Source organism: Leptinotarsa decemlineata, unplaced genomic scaffold (genome assembly GCF_025532065.1).
Source record: "Leptinotarsa decemlineata unplaced genomic scaffold, Ldec_3_MD MMD2_tig00000008_RagTag_RagTag, whole genome shotgun sequence".
NCBI classification, from domain to species: domain Eukaryota; kingdom Metazoa; phylum Arthropoda; class Insecta; order Coleoptera; family Chrysomelidae; genus Leptinotarsa; species Leptinotarsa decemlineata.
The window spans coordinates 10176900-10190927 of NW_027412537.1; the positions used below are offsets into that span (position 1 = coordinate 10176900).

General features: G+C 32.8%; 1 protein-coding gene across 1 annotated transcript; it reads right to left on the reverse strand.

Moving 5' to 3' along the window:
• Window positions 1-1526: 1526 nt before the first annotated feature.
• On the reverse strand, window positions 1527-13758 carry LOC111508479 (2',5'-phosphodiesterase 12). The gene is made up of 6 exons (XM_023163988.2): window positions 12664-13758; window positions 8071-8198; window positions 6942-7098; window positions 3754-4036; window positions 3580-3697; window positions 1527-2288 (listed from the first exon to the last, which is right to left on the reverse strand). The coding sequence occupies exons 1-6, from the start codon at window positions 13368-13370 to the stop codon at window positions 2014-2016; spliced, it is 1668 nt and encodes a 555-aa protein (XP_023019756.2). The 5' UTR covers window positions 13371-13758; the 3' UTR covers window positions 1527-2013.
• Between the last annotated feature and the right edge of the window lie 270 nt (window positions 13759-14028).

The window sequence follows — 14028 nt, forward strand, 5'->3', positions numbered from 1 at the left end:
GAATTATTTTTTGGGGTAGCAATCGAAATATTGAAAAAATCTTCATAGTTCAAAAAAGAATAATAAGAGGAATCAACAACTTAGATTATAATCAAACTTGCAGAACAGTATTCAAATCCACCAATATAATGACAATCTACGCGATTTATATCTATGAATGCCTAATGTTCATTTATAAAAATTCACACCTCTTCACTGAGAATATACCTGCTCATAAGTATCCCACTAGAATAAATGAATATATGCATCCCCTTCATAGACTAACAGTAACTGAAAAAAGCGCCCACTATATGTCTATTAGGCTTTTCAACCATCTTCCTAACAGATCAAAGTGAACAAAGAAAATTGGAGTTTTCAAAAGAGAACTAAAAAATTTCTCATAGACTTAGAGCCCTATGATTTGAACACATATCTTACTGGAACATTCATATAAAAATATTTATAACAAAAAAATCTGTACCTTCTTGTTTGATGCCATTTCATTCTATGTTACCGACCTTTTGCAATAAAAGTTTGTAATCTACTGTGAAATAAAGCTGTTTATTATTATTATTATCAACGTGCGATTCCTAGCACGAGACTATCGACATCAAACTGAACAATGTTCTTCCCTCACAGTATGCTTTTGAGCTTTAGTAGTGTTAAGATATTTAAAGATATCACTCATAGAAAATCATCTATATAGTATTGATGGTTTTCAGTTTAATGTCTGTGCGATTATAGACTTTGCTACTACACTCAACAGTTGATTATTATTCATATGACTTTGAACATTTTGCCAATGAAAAAACAAGCAGTTTCTATAAAGTCAGAATATTGATAGGTATAAATATGCTCTCTGTTAGCAGTTTAACACTCATTACACACTATCTGTACTTTATTCACAATAAAAAAAAATTATTTCAGACTTAACCCACCTACATCAAATCTAGTGTCACTGAACAAAAGTTAGAAGAATTAGAGTTTTTATTGATTTTTTCACTTTCCACAATCTGAAAAAAATTGAAATTTGTAATGGAGAACTTTATGCAGGTGTAGAATTATGATGAGTTGCTGCGTAAATTTAGTATATTTTTCTCACAGAGGGACAAATCTGGCTCTGTCGCAAATTTCTCCGACAGATATCAGTTTATGATAGTCTATTCAAACATTAAGTCCTACCAAGTCAGATGACAGGCTTTTAGTCATCTCCTGATGATGTTAACTCCAGATCACAGTCTAGTTTGATCTCTCTCTCTTTCTTTTTGAAGTCAGTTTAGCCTCACAACAAAACGATCAGAAAATAATTTTCATATTGTCAGCAGTCATTTACTGTCTACTATTTAATCGAAATTAAACACCCTAGAAGTCGCTTACGCAAATCAAAGCGGAGTTGGATTCTGTAAATGGATGCATATAGCTTAGACGCTTATTCATATATACATACTAGGAAAGTATATTGGAGCCTTTTTTTTTCAAAGCCTGTTGAAAAATTTCTCATGTTCTTTTGAAAATATTATAGGAGGAACATTACACATAAAAACATGTAAAGACATTAATATTTATTACAGAAAATGGATATGAAAAATAGAACATATAATGATTAACGATTTAAGACACAACTATAATATCACAGCAATAGATCAGACGACAATATAATGGTAACTTTCAACCCAAATGCGCCGATTTTATTTCAAATCAACTATTAAGGGACATATAAAAATGTAAACACATTAATATTCATTATAGAAAATTTATATCAAAAATAGAACACCTAATGATCAACCATAACGATTTAAGGCACAACTAGAATATCACAGTAATAGATCAGACGACAATATAATGGTTTTTAACCCAAATGCGCCGATTTGAATTTCAAATCAACTACTAAGGGACATACAAAAATGTAAACACATTAATATTCATTACAGAAAATTGATATCAAAAATAGAACACCTCTTGGTTAACAATAATAATTTCAGGCACAACTAAAATACCACAGCAATAGATCAGACGACAATATACATGTAACTTTCAATCCAATTCCCACGGCCCCAATTTGAATTTCAAATCCACCACTAAGGGAAGGTGATCTGACGGAAAGTATTCATTTGGCAGGCCCTCATGCTTGGCTAACTCTTCTTCCTCTGTCATTGGAATCACCTGCCGGACCTTCAACTTTTCACTTTCAATAAATATGTAGTCCAAACAACCTTTGAAATCTTTCGTATAATTTGTGAACTTTGGAGTTCCGCAGGCACTTTCCATTCCCAAACAGTGATACATTGCTATCATTCCATTTTCACTGACTGAAACAAGATAAATGTGATCCTCAAATGCATTGCTGCAAAGGACAAGTCTGAGTGAATAAGGGCGACAATGACGCCATCTAGGGGTAGGACAGAGAAATACATCTTCGAATATCAAAGATAAACGAGGTTTCCCAAAGCAATCAGTAGTAAAGCCAAGCTTTAACATTGACAGCCGACAAGATTTGTCCTCTGTCTTTGACTATTTAATAAAATTAGCTCCTTCAATAAAAATTGTGATAAGATCGATCGTTTATATTCCACAACATATATTTTGTTCATATTTCTCACTCATCCATTGTCATTTTCAATTTTTAACTGTCGTAGGTTTGTTGTGTTTCTTTAATATGTGAATCCTCTCCAGATTTTACAAAACAAGTACAAACATCATACATACACTACAAAAAAATACTTCTTCCAGTAACTCTACTAACAATACCGTTACTTATGAGAATGATGAGATGTACTCTTTTGCTGAGTGATTTTGTATCAATACAAAGTCAAAGTCAAACTATATACCTAATTGATAGGATAATCAACTCTTCTAATGATATTTAGACTTTGCAAATTTTCAAAAACATTTTTCAATTTTTATTGTAAAGAAAATGGAATTTTTCTAAAACACTGAAATCTGAAGGAGTCAACGCTATGAAGAAATTACAAAAATTCAGGTGTAGGAAGTGTCTTTATGAACATATCCCACTTCTGACACCATGTTATAAGCCTTTGGGAACAGCAATCTTTCAGTTTTATAACAGTGTATGTACTTTCCAGTTATATATTCTTTTTTGTTATCTTCGTTATGGCAACCACCATAGCTTACTATTTATATGTGGTAATAAACATACATATAACAATATCAACCATTGTATCTGTGATGTTGAAAACTGGTGACTGTTGTGAAACTGGCTGGAATGTATATTCTTCAGATTCAATAAAGGAACTTCTCTTTTTCTCTCTTGAATACCACTCAAACTTTCATCAGTACACTTATGGTAAAAATATTTTTTGCAATTTTTTTTAACTAATTTAACGTATTACAGTTCATTTAGCAACCAACTTACTTCGTATACATATCAGTTTCTTGTGGAACAATCTGAATTGAGTAACGGTATTTTCTAAACCAAGTTTCATAGTGTATGAATAAAAAAAAAGACTATAAACGGTGACAAGTGATATAGAAAAGAGGCGCCAATAGGTGAACGATCAGTGACGTACAATTCTGAATTAAATCCTGTGAAATCATTCTATGAAACTTTTATTCCTTATTGGAATTTCATTGATATTTTACCTTTCAAGCAATCCTCATGAGCTGGATCGATCATTCCTTTCGTTACATATTCATATAACGACTGATCAGGTTGGCTATTGAAATTACCGCATAGTATCACAGCTACCTTGGTACCATTCTGAAAAATATGTTGATAAAACTAACATCCAAATTGAAGTTCAATAAAGTACCCACCTCTTCATAAGTTCTCTTCAAAGTTTCCATATAGCCTGTAGTCATGTTGATGTGCAATAACCTCAAATGATTTGACTCTAGCTTATCGGTAAAATGAGTATTGCCAACAATCACATAATACTTCTTTTTCCAATGTCTGAGTACGGTTACTTGAAGAGAAGTCGGCATTTTCACAAATTCATTTTTGAGATCTTCATTTCTTTTGATCAGATCCCATATATATGAATAATTAGGGTTACTTTGGACTTCTTGGCCAAACTGTACATGCATTGAATGCACATGTCTAAAGGCAAGTGAATATATATATATATATATATATATATATATATATATATATATATATATATATATATATATATATATATATATATATATATATATATATATATATATATATATATACTTTTTGATCATTCTCATATTGATTTCAATTTAAGAGCCACCGGTAGACATCTGTTTCAGCCTATTGGGCATCGTCAGTACCGGGCAGGCGGTCCTCGATTGAAGACAAAATGAGAAAAACCAAGAAAGTACTTGATAAAAATAGCTGCGTAAACGCAAGCGAAACATAAGTGGCGAATGGTAGTCGTTGCTGACTAGTTAGGAATGAAACTAATGAATAGTGGGGAACTATCTTTGGGTGATCAGCAGAACGGAAGTGTACTCTTATAACACAAGTTATTCAAATATTTACTGTCATTATCAAGGAAAAGCTACAAAAAAAATGTGATGCAATAATATAAATTTTGTTACAAAAAGGCTCAACTTACTGTTGGTGAGGATGGCCGTGTCGAAAATAATGTTACATTTAAACAGTTGAAACATGTCTATAAAATAAAACAAGTTACTACATTAAAAGAAAGTTATGACTCATCACTGATACAAGGAAGATTATTTAAATTTATATTTACCAGTAAATTATAATTTCAAACCATATAACGATTTTATTATGTAAATAAGCTTCCTTGTATCAGTGAAGAGTCATAACTTTCTTTTAATGTGGTAACTTGTTTTATTTTATTGACATGTTTCAACTGTTTAAATGTAACATTCTTTTCGACACGGCCATCCTCACCAACAGTAAGTTGAGCCTTTTTGTAACATTTATATTATTGCATCACATTTTTTTTTGTAGCTTATCGAAATATTGGATTAACTTGTGTTATAAGAAAGAGTACACTTCCGTTCTTGCTGATCACCCAAAGATAGTTTCTAAGTTTTGTTTCTAACTAGTCAGCAAAGACTGTCCTTCAAATATATATATATATATATATGTATATATATATATATATATATATATATATATATATATATATATATATATATATATATATATACACATCGGAAAAGTCTAGGGATATTTTTAAAAATGGCAATAATTTTTTTTTTGGTCGCTTTAGGGAAAAAAAGTTGACGGGTGATTATTAAACGAATGTAACTTACAACAAAATTTATTAAATGGTCAAAAATACTGAGTGCGCATATAAGCAAAACTAAAAAAAAAATGGCTCTTCTTTAGCACCCCGAAAAAAAATCATAATACAAAAAAAATTGGAATCAGTACAAAGTATGGCCTCCACGCTGGTTTATTACGGCCCTACATCTATCGTGCATCGACAAAATGAGATTGTCAATGTCTTGTTGAGGTACATTTGCCCATTCAGCGATTAAAAGCTCTCTCAATCGAAACGTTGTGTGAATGTTCCCCATATGCGGAGTAATTCTTCGTTGAAGCATGTCCCACACATGCTCGATGGGATTCAGGTTCGGTGATTGTGCTGGCCATGGCAATACATCAACTCCTTTGTTGGTGAGCCAGTCAGTCACTGGACGCGCGACATGTGGACGAGCATTATCGTGCATTAGGTGGAAGTTTTCACCAACAGCACCAGCAAACGGACGTACGATAGGTAGAAGAATGGTGTCGAGGTACTGTCGAGCTGTGAGGGAGCGATTTGGAAAAACGAGATCGGTTCTGCCGCCGATCATGATTCCGCCCCATAGCATTACTGTACCACCTCTGTATGTGTGGACTTCCTGGACGTGTCTCAAACGTTCATTATTTCCAGGTCGTCTCCACAGTCTTACTCGACGAGAATCTGGATGAAATCCAAATCTGGATTCGTCTGTAAACAAAACTGTGGCCCAATCATTTGCATCCCAGTTTTGATGTTCTTGACACCACTCTAATCTTCTACCGCGATTGCCTCTCGACAAAGGTGGACATCTAAGTGGCCTTCTGTTGTGGAGATCTGCTTCATGCAGTCGATTTCTGACAGTATCACGACCAATGGTTACCTGGTGCGTCTGCTGCAACACGTTAACCAACTCAGGTGCTGTGATTGTCGGTTGTCTTCTTGCAGTTAAGACCAAAAATCGGTCTTGAACTGCAGTTGTAGCGCGTCCTCGCTCTGGATGTTGTTCGGCTGGACTGCCAGTTTCACGGAAACGCCGCCACAATCCACTGATCACACTTTGGAAGACCCCCAAACGAAGAGCTACATCAATTTGTCGCATGCCACCTTGAAGAAGCCCTACAGCTCTATAGTTCTGTTTTTCCGTTAACCAGCTGTCGCACCCCTACGAACGACAACCCTCAGAAGTCGAAACTTGTGCGAGCTAAGGATTAACGAGGTCTTACCTTTTAACGTGTGATTCCTAACACGGGTTGGACGGTAGCAAGTGAAGATCGATCGTTCAGACTAGGGCTTGAATCACCGACCAACACGGCAGTCAATTCGAGTGAGTGAACAAAGCACCCACGCCGAACCGCTTGGCTACCGACTGGCTACCAAATAAGTTAATAAATAATATTGTAACTAAGTGGCTATGGAAAATCGGACAAAAATGAAGGTACTTTTCTGCAGTTTGTCAACGATAATGTTGATTTCATTGTCAACAGCACTGGTGGCAGAGGAGCTATCCACAATGACGAAGCAGCATTTGTAAACTTTCAAAAGGATTACAACTAACTACATACAAATATGGTTAGATGAACTACTGGAAATGTTATTTTGAGATTGCAAAAAAGGATGCACAAATACTTCCCATGCACTGCAGCGTGTTCACACAGTGCAAATGTATCAGTTGTTTCAATCTTACAATACGAAAATATTAATCCTAGTTCTTCATTAATTGTGAATCGTGGTTGACATTTGAATTAGAAAAGAACAATGTCATAAACCTACCTGAAATTCCACTGCCTAATGAACAAGCCAAAACCTTCTGAAACTTGACTGCTATTATAATAACAATAGTATCCATTAATCTGGAATTGCCTTCTGAAGTAATTTTTATAAATTTTCTTGTGTATTTCTTGTAAACAAATTATGTCCGCTTTGAAGCCTGTAAAATGGGAAGTAAAGAAAAATATTGAAATGGTTACCAACAAAAAAGAAAAATATTTCTTCCACGAAACTAACTTGACTGCCAAAACACGCTGAGAGAAAAGTGTTACTACTCTGGTGTGTGAGACACGTTTTTTTGGTGGATTTATTCTACTCTAGAGGTTACAATCCCACTCAGCATTGAAATTATTCAAGAATGTAACCTTTCACGGCCGGAGATAACTGTGTGAAATCTATGTTCCGTGTTTTTTTGACCGTGGCCGCAGGTTTTTATTTCCTGACGTTTCGTCTACTACTACTCAACATAGAGAGGCAATATGAATTCAAAAACACAGGGATAATTTCAATAAAAAAGAAGAGGCAATTTCTACCGCACTAGTAGACAAAACGTCATGCATAAAAACCAGCAGACCACGGCCATAAAACCCGAAAAATAGCTTTCTTTCACACAGTTGAAACGAATGTTTTCGCAAAATAGTGCCATTTTATATAGGTAGTAGGTGTTGTTTATTTCCCTCTGAATACTTCAACAGATAAAGTTCTTTCATCTTTATAATCGGATAATGTTAATTAATTATGAAATAATACTACTTGGGAACTTCAATATATCTAATTTTCCAAGAAGCGCATACAAGAAAAGCATAAGGTAACAACAATTTCTACTGCTCTTTGTCACAATGAGCCAAGTTCATATTCGTCTCTAAAGACAACAATGGAAAAATACAATTTATTTCAGCAAAAGTTTAGATGTAGACTTCTTCAACACTGATACAAAGGAACTGATATTGTTATTGAAGCCCAAAATTGTACATTGTAGCTGATAATTGACTCTTTATAATTATTAGTTTTGGGTCATTTGAATTTTTTTGGATTGTACTCAGCTTTTAGACTTACCTACTTATTGGTACTTTCCTGATATGTTTGTAAAGATGACTGAAATAAATAAAATAAATAGATATAACAGATTTACCTAATAATTCTTTGAATAATACTAATGTTCGGTAGTCAATTGATAGAAATGTTGGATCACAGTAACTGTACTTTTCATCCATCTGGGTGTATCGTTTGGAAGGAGTATTATATGAGACAACTCTGAATCTAAAAATAAAATAATTATTATTTCAAAACATAATTGACATAAATCATGTTATAAATCAAACATAACTATATATTTCCATGAACATCAACTATTTGTTTTTCAAAATTGTTAAACAAAGTTATATCAATTTTGATAACTATTAAGTCAATTTAAATTCAATCTTTCGACAAAGATTTTTTACAAACTTTCTACAATTATTTCATACAGTGTTCTTATATATATTTTTTTATATTTAGTGTAAGTATCAATATTAACCTTTTTCTGTTAAAATTAAACGCCAGATGATGACAAATGTGATTTTGTCGAAACGTTGCGAAATTCATTCCCATCGGGGATGACAATACACCCGAAGAATAATTTCAACATATTCCTGTCCATATATATATATATATATATATATATATATATATATATATATATATGATGTGTTGTTTTTCCGGGTGTTCATCCGTTGTGTACTATTCGATAGTCGACGTTTCGCCATCATCTCAGATGGCATTATCAAGACGAGTTACTGCTTCACGTCAGTCAGACGCCTGTGCAACGTCTTCCATTTAGAAGATTCATTGAGAGGCAAGAGGTAAGGTGATTTTCACCTGAACCTGGGGCATGTCATATGCACCTTTTCAGAACATCATTATTTCTCTCACTCCCATCCCCAGAGTATGTGTTTGTGAAGTTGTTTCCAGATTTTGTATGCAGGTGAACAGTAGACATCCTACTGAATCAACTGTATACATATAATTTACATCAATGCAAATTTGCACACAAAAAAGTTACAGTCTTTGGAAAGCACAAAATGAAAATCGATTTTTTCAAATAATTCATGAAACAACGAAATCTGTTCAGTCCATACAAGTTTAAGGGGGGTACTGAACCCCTAACCCCCAAAATTTCTATGGGCGAGAATTAAATTAATATTGAGACACCATAAAAAACTGACTTTTCATTGAAAAATTCGACTCTCATTTGTGAGGTTAGGATTACCAACCAAAGTTCACTTGAGTAATTGGAATTTTTCATTGCAAAATGAAAAAAAAATTGGAACATTCTGTAAAAAATTAGTGTTGCTAGAAAAATTATTTTGGAATATTGTTTCAGTAATAAAACCGGATCAGTTTTCATAACTAAATATTTAACTTAAATTCATTTTAAACCAAATCAAGTAATTTTTAAAGTTTGGCATTGTATAATTCATGTTTTGCATATTTTACAAATGTAAATTGAATTTACATTAGTACGCCACTGGTCGGTACCTTCGGGCGTTTCCGGATATATCCGTATGAAAACATAGATGTCGCTCACTGCGTGATTCTTCGCCATTTTCATTGTTAAAAGAGTTGTTAGATAAAGATTAAATGTGGAATCTGAGGGATAAGTTGAAAAATGAATTTCTCATCAAGAATTTGTGGACTAGTGATCGCTATAAAAATATTGTGTATGAATATAACAAATGCAGTACTTATAGGAATGGAAATATACTTTTCGGAAAAAGTGTTCAAAAACGTAGAAGCCAGTATGTTCCTAACTTGCGCTTTGGTATTATCTTTTGTTGTCATACAGCTGAGTCACCAAATTTTTTTAAAAGACACATTCAAAAAATTGGCAAGCCTAGAAATTTTCGTCTATCTTGTGACTGAAATTTTACTGGTCATTATAGCGTTTGCTTCTAGTTTTCAATACCACATAGCGATTTTGGTTTTAACCTTGGTCAATGGAGCAGATCTTTTCATTTATACCCTTTGCATATCTATACATTACCATAAACAGCAAGATAAAATGAAGAGTTTAAATCAGATAGTTCAGAAGGTTGACCCATTAGATTTACCTTCAACGTCTCACGGAAAGGACTGTTTTCAAGTTCCCCTAAAGGACAGAGAAGAGAGAGCTATTACTAGGCAGTCAATTTATACTAGGCAGTCAACTTTTGCTAGGCAGTCAGGTCCTCGTAGGTATGGAAAATGAAAAATTGTGAAGGCCACAAGCAAAGATCCTTGAACAGTATTCAGTAATATTAGTAATTTTATTTGTGATAACTGAAAGACAGAATAATTGTAAGAAATTAAGTTAATACTAATAGTTTTATTTCCCGTTAAACATTTATACATGTATATAGGAGTGGTAAAAAAAAATAAAAACTGAAGAATTGAAATGACAGTACATACCTAATATGTACAAGTCAAATAATTTGTCAATAAAAAGTAAAAATTCACACCTCTGTTAAGTGTAGTGCAAAATAGTGTTCCAATGTGTATGAATTTCTTTGCATTGAAAAATGTTTCAGAATACATTTGAAGTTATTTATTCAGGTCACATTATTAGGTATGAGGTTTTTTGTGAAAAACACTATGAATTTACTTAGTAACTTTTGGGTTTTCTATTTTTACATCTGTATAAAGTTCTTTTTTACATTTTTTAATATTTCTGGGATTGGAAAAAAGGTGAAAATTCTCAGAAAAGTTGATAAAAACTGATTTTCTCTACATATGGGCGAGAGTTGGAAGTTTATATTTCCGGCGATTTTGAAATTTTTTTTGAGTGTACCTACGTATTTTGATACGTAGATTACGAATCCGAAAAGAAAAAGCGGCGTTCTCCCCGTTCTAACAAAGTTATGGCCCTTCAAATTTCAGCCTTCTTTTTCACAAGATAAACTATTTAAAAACACAAGCATTTATTTACTAGGTCACCTTTACACCTTACTCCTCCTTCCTTGACACTTTTCACTTCAACAATCTACATTTTTCCAATAAAAATGTTAAAAAATGGAGCTTCTTTTTGGTTATATATCTCGTTTTTTTTTTGTTTTTAAGGTTAATGGCATAGTTGGTACGACTGGTGCAAGCATTCGTTTTTAAATTAAGTTTATAAGAAAAATGTTGATTGTTGAATTGAAAAGTGTCAATTAAGGAGGAATAAGGTGTAAAGGTGACCTAGTGAATAAATGCTTGTGTTTTTAAATAGTTTGTCTTGTGAAAAAGAAGGCTGAAAAGTTGCCCTTTTCTGAAATTTGAAGGGCCGTAACTTTGTAAATAGGGAGAGCGCCGCTTTTTTCTTTCGGATTCGTAATCTATGCATCAAAATACGTAAGTACACTCAAAGTTTTTTCAAAATCGCCGGGTGCCCTCAAAACGAATATTTACTAATTTTTCCATAATACGCATTTTAAATGATTCGCCAATAAATCAGAAAAAACAAACACTCTTCAAACCTCTAAAATATTGTCAAAGAACTCATTTAGCAAGAACCATGAAGTAGGTATCAAGTTTTTCTTGAATTTTAATAAGTTGTTAGTATTTCCTCAAGACAGATTGTTATATATTTTTATTCCCGTATACTCAATTGAATATTCCACTAGGGAACATGGTATGTTAAGTTGATGTGCTTGTCTTGTAAATTGATTCGATTCTGATAGAACTAACTCTTATTTTAGTCTATCAGACATGACATTTCAAATATAAAAGAAAAAGATACAGTTGAATTTTATTCCTTTTGAAAAGAATTCTACAAGTTTCATACAATTTTCCTCAACACAAATATCTTACAGCTCGTTTTTGTAAAATGAAAACAGAATTTAAAAATTGTTTGCCGCATACCTCCCTAATACTATTTATACCAAGTGTGAATCAATCAAGGCATAATAAACATATAACCTTGTAATGCCACAGTTCAAATTGAAAGGAGTATATTTTCAAGAGAGATTAATAAAGGAAGGTTTTGTATAAAGATGGAGAAGTAGAAATCTCAAACCTTTCTTTTCCAAAAATACCACAGCGTTATCTAGAGGCCACTTTAGCATGGTATAATGGTAGAACTTGCAAATCATAGGAGACAAAATTTAACTTTAGATGGTCCCAGCTCAATCAATCATTAATCCAAGATAAGTTATTTTTCCTATAGTGGTCAGATTATGGTTGTTGAAAGATTTATTAGATATGTGGAAACTTTATTGTAAAATGGGGTGTTTTCTTGATTAAAAACATTGAAACGTCATCAGGGCCAGATTTGTTTTCAAATTAGGAACATATTTTTTATATATCTCAATGAAGCACTAACAAATAAATTATTGAATAATAGGCCAGTATTTTTATTGTTCTAGCTGTGGATAACTTCTTCATCACATTCCAAGCAGCTTTGGAAGTATACAATAGAGCATTAATTGTCTGAATTAATTGGAAGAAATGGGTGTTCAGAAAACGGGTTTATTGACTGGTTATCTGGAAGTCGAATAATCGATGCTGTACTACAGTTACCGCTGATATATTAATTCATGCAAACCAAAGCTCAAGTGAAGATAAATTCTGTTCAACAGAATGGAACATATATAAACAAAACTTGTTGAGATAAATTGGGGGTATGAGTGCATACTCTGGAATTGACTTCAAGAGCAAGTTATTCATATTCGTGAGCTAAGTTGGCTTCTCTGAATGAACCATTAGTATTGTATTTGAAAAAAATACTCACGTGAAATCCTGCAAATAACTTTTAGTAAATTCATGCCTTTTGTGAAAAGGAAAAGTTGAAAAATCTTTCATATATTGAACTTTTGATTGTGAGGCGGCTTCTGCCATTGGTCCTCTCTTTCTGTTTTCTACGGGAATGCAAACCAATTTCAAATAATGATCAACATCTTCCAACTTCACTTTGTATTCATAGCCCGTACCACATTTTATCCACTCAACTTGATCTAATGATTTGTACCAAGTGTATTCAGAGAGTTTGTTGTTAGTAAAAATAGTTACAAATGTAGCGGGTTGAATACTGCACTCTGCGAATACTACTGGCGGTAGACTCATGTCTATGATAAGAGGATCATTAAAAGAAACCACATGCTTCTGGTCAAATACTTGTAGGATAATAGGGTTTCTCCCAGGAGTTGGAAAGTTGTCCAACAAAATTTTACCATTTACATGTTTTTTACCTATTTTAAAAGACACATAGATATCTTCAACATATCTGTTGAACTTAGTTTTTAATAAATTTTTCAGTTCCTGTTGTATACGTGATATCAAATTGAAAATTTTTTCAGATTTATCCAAAGAAATTTTAATTTCCTCGGATACACTTAGTCCTAGAATGTTAGTTCTGATAGCGAAGTTCAGCATACACTGTTTCGTATGATGATTTTTTCTGAAATGGGCGATTGTATTGATCTGTTGATTTCTTTCCATATTTTTTTGGTAAATTAATTCTTTATAACCTAAAAACTTTTTAACGGTACTAATTTCTGATACATAACTACATATATCAATTCATATGTTATTTTCCTGCCATATACTTTTTATGTATAAAATAAAAACCAACCGAAAAAATTTAATTTTTTTTTATTTCACAGGAATCAGAAATAGTACTACTACAGGCATCTACTGGTAATTTCTTCAGACTTGTGTTCGGTATATCGATATAAGATAAAATATCGACTCAAAAAGTAAAGTCGATAAGAATATCGATACATAAGAATCGACATTTTTGTGTGTGTCAGAAATATAAAGCTCAAAAATGGATAATCTTATTTTCCACAATTCACAATATCTTGTCTAAGCACAGATTAATCTGTGGTCTAATCGTTTATAAGTGATAAATTCTTCTTCTTAATTTTTTAACTCCGTTTCGTGAGCAATTTGCCAAAAAATTCTCGCATACACTTTGTACTCACCCCAATAGATGTCCGTTAATGAAGACAAATCTTACCTGTAACCTAACCTAGCCAAAGTTAAATTACTATAATTCTAAAATAGTAGGCACTAAATTCTCAAAAATCATTGTGGCGTTTTTGCCTTAATCTGTGCAGTGGCGTACGGAAATTATACTACACAGATGAGGAAAAAT

Coding starts and splice junctions, on each gene's coding strand:
- LOC111508479 (XM_023163988.2), bottom strand. CDS start 13,370: ATGGAAAGAAATCAACAGATCAATACAATCGCCCATTTCAGAAAAAAT. Junction 7,099..8,070: donor ATTATTCAAAGAATTATTAG/GTAAATCTGTTA, acceptor CCCATTTTACAG/GCTTCAAAGCGGACATAATT. Junction 2,289..3,579: donor TCATGAGGATTGCTTGAAAG/GTAAAATATCAA, acceptor ATCTTGTTTCAG/TCAGTGAAAATGGAATGATA.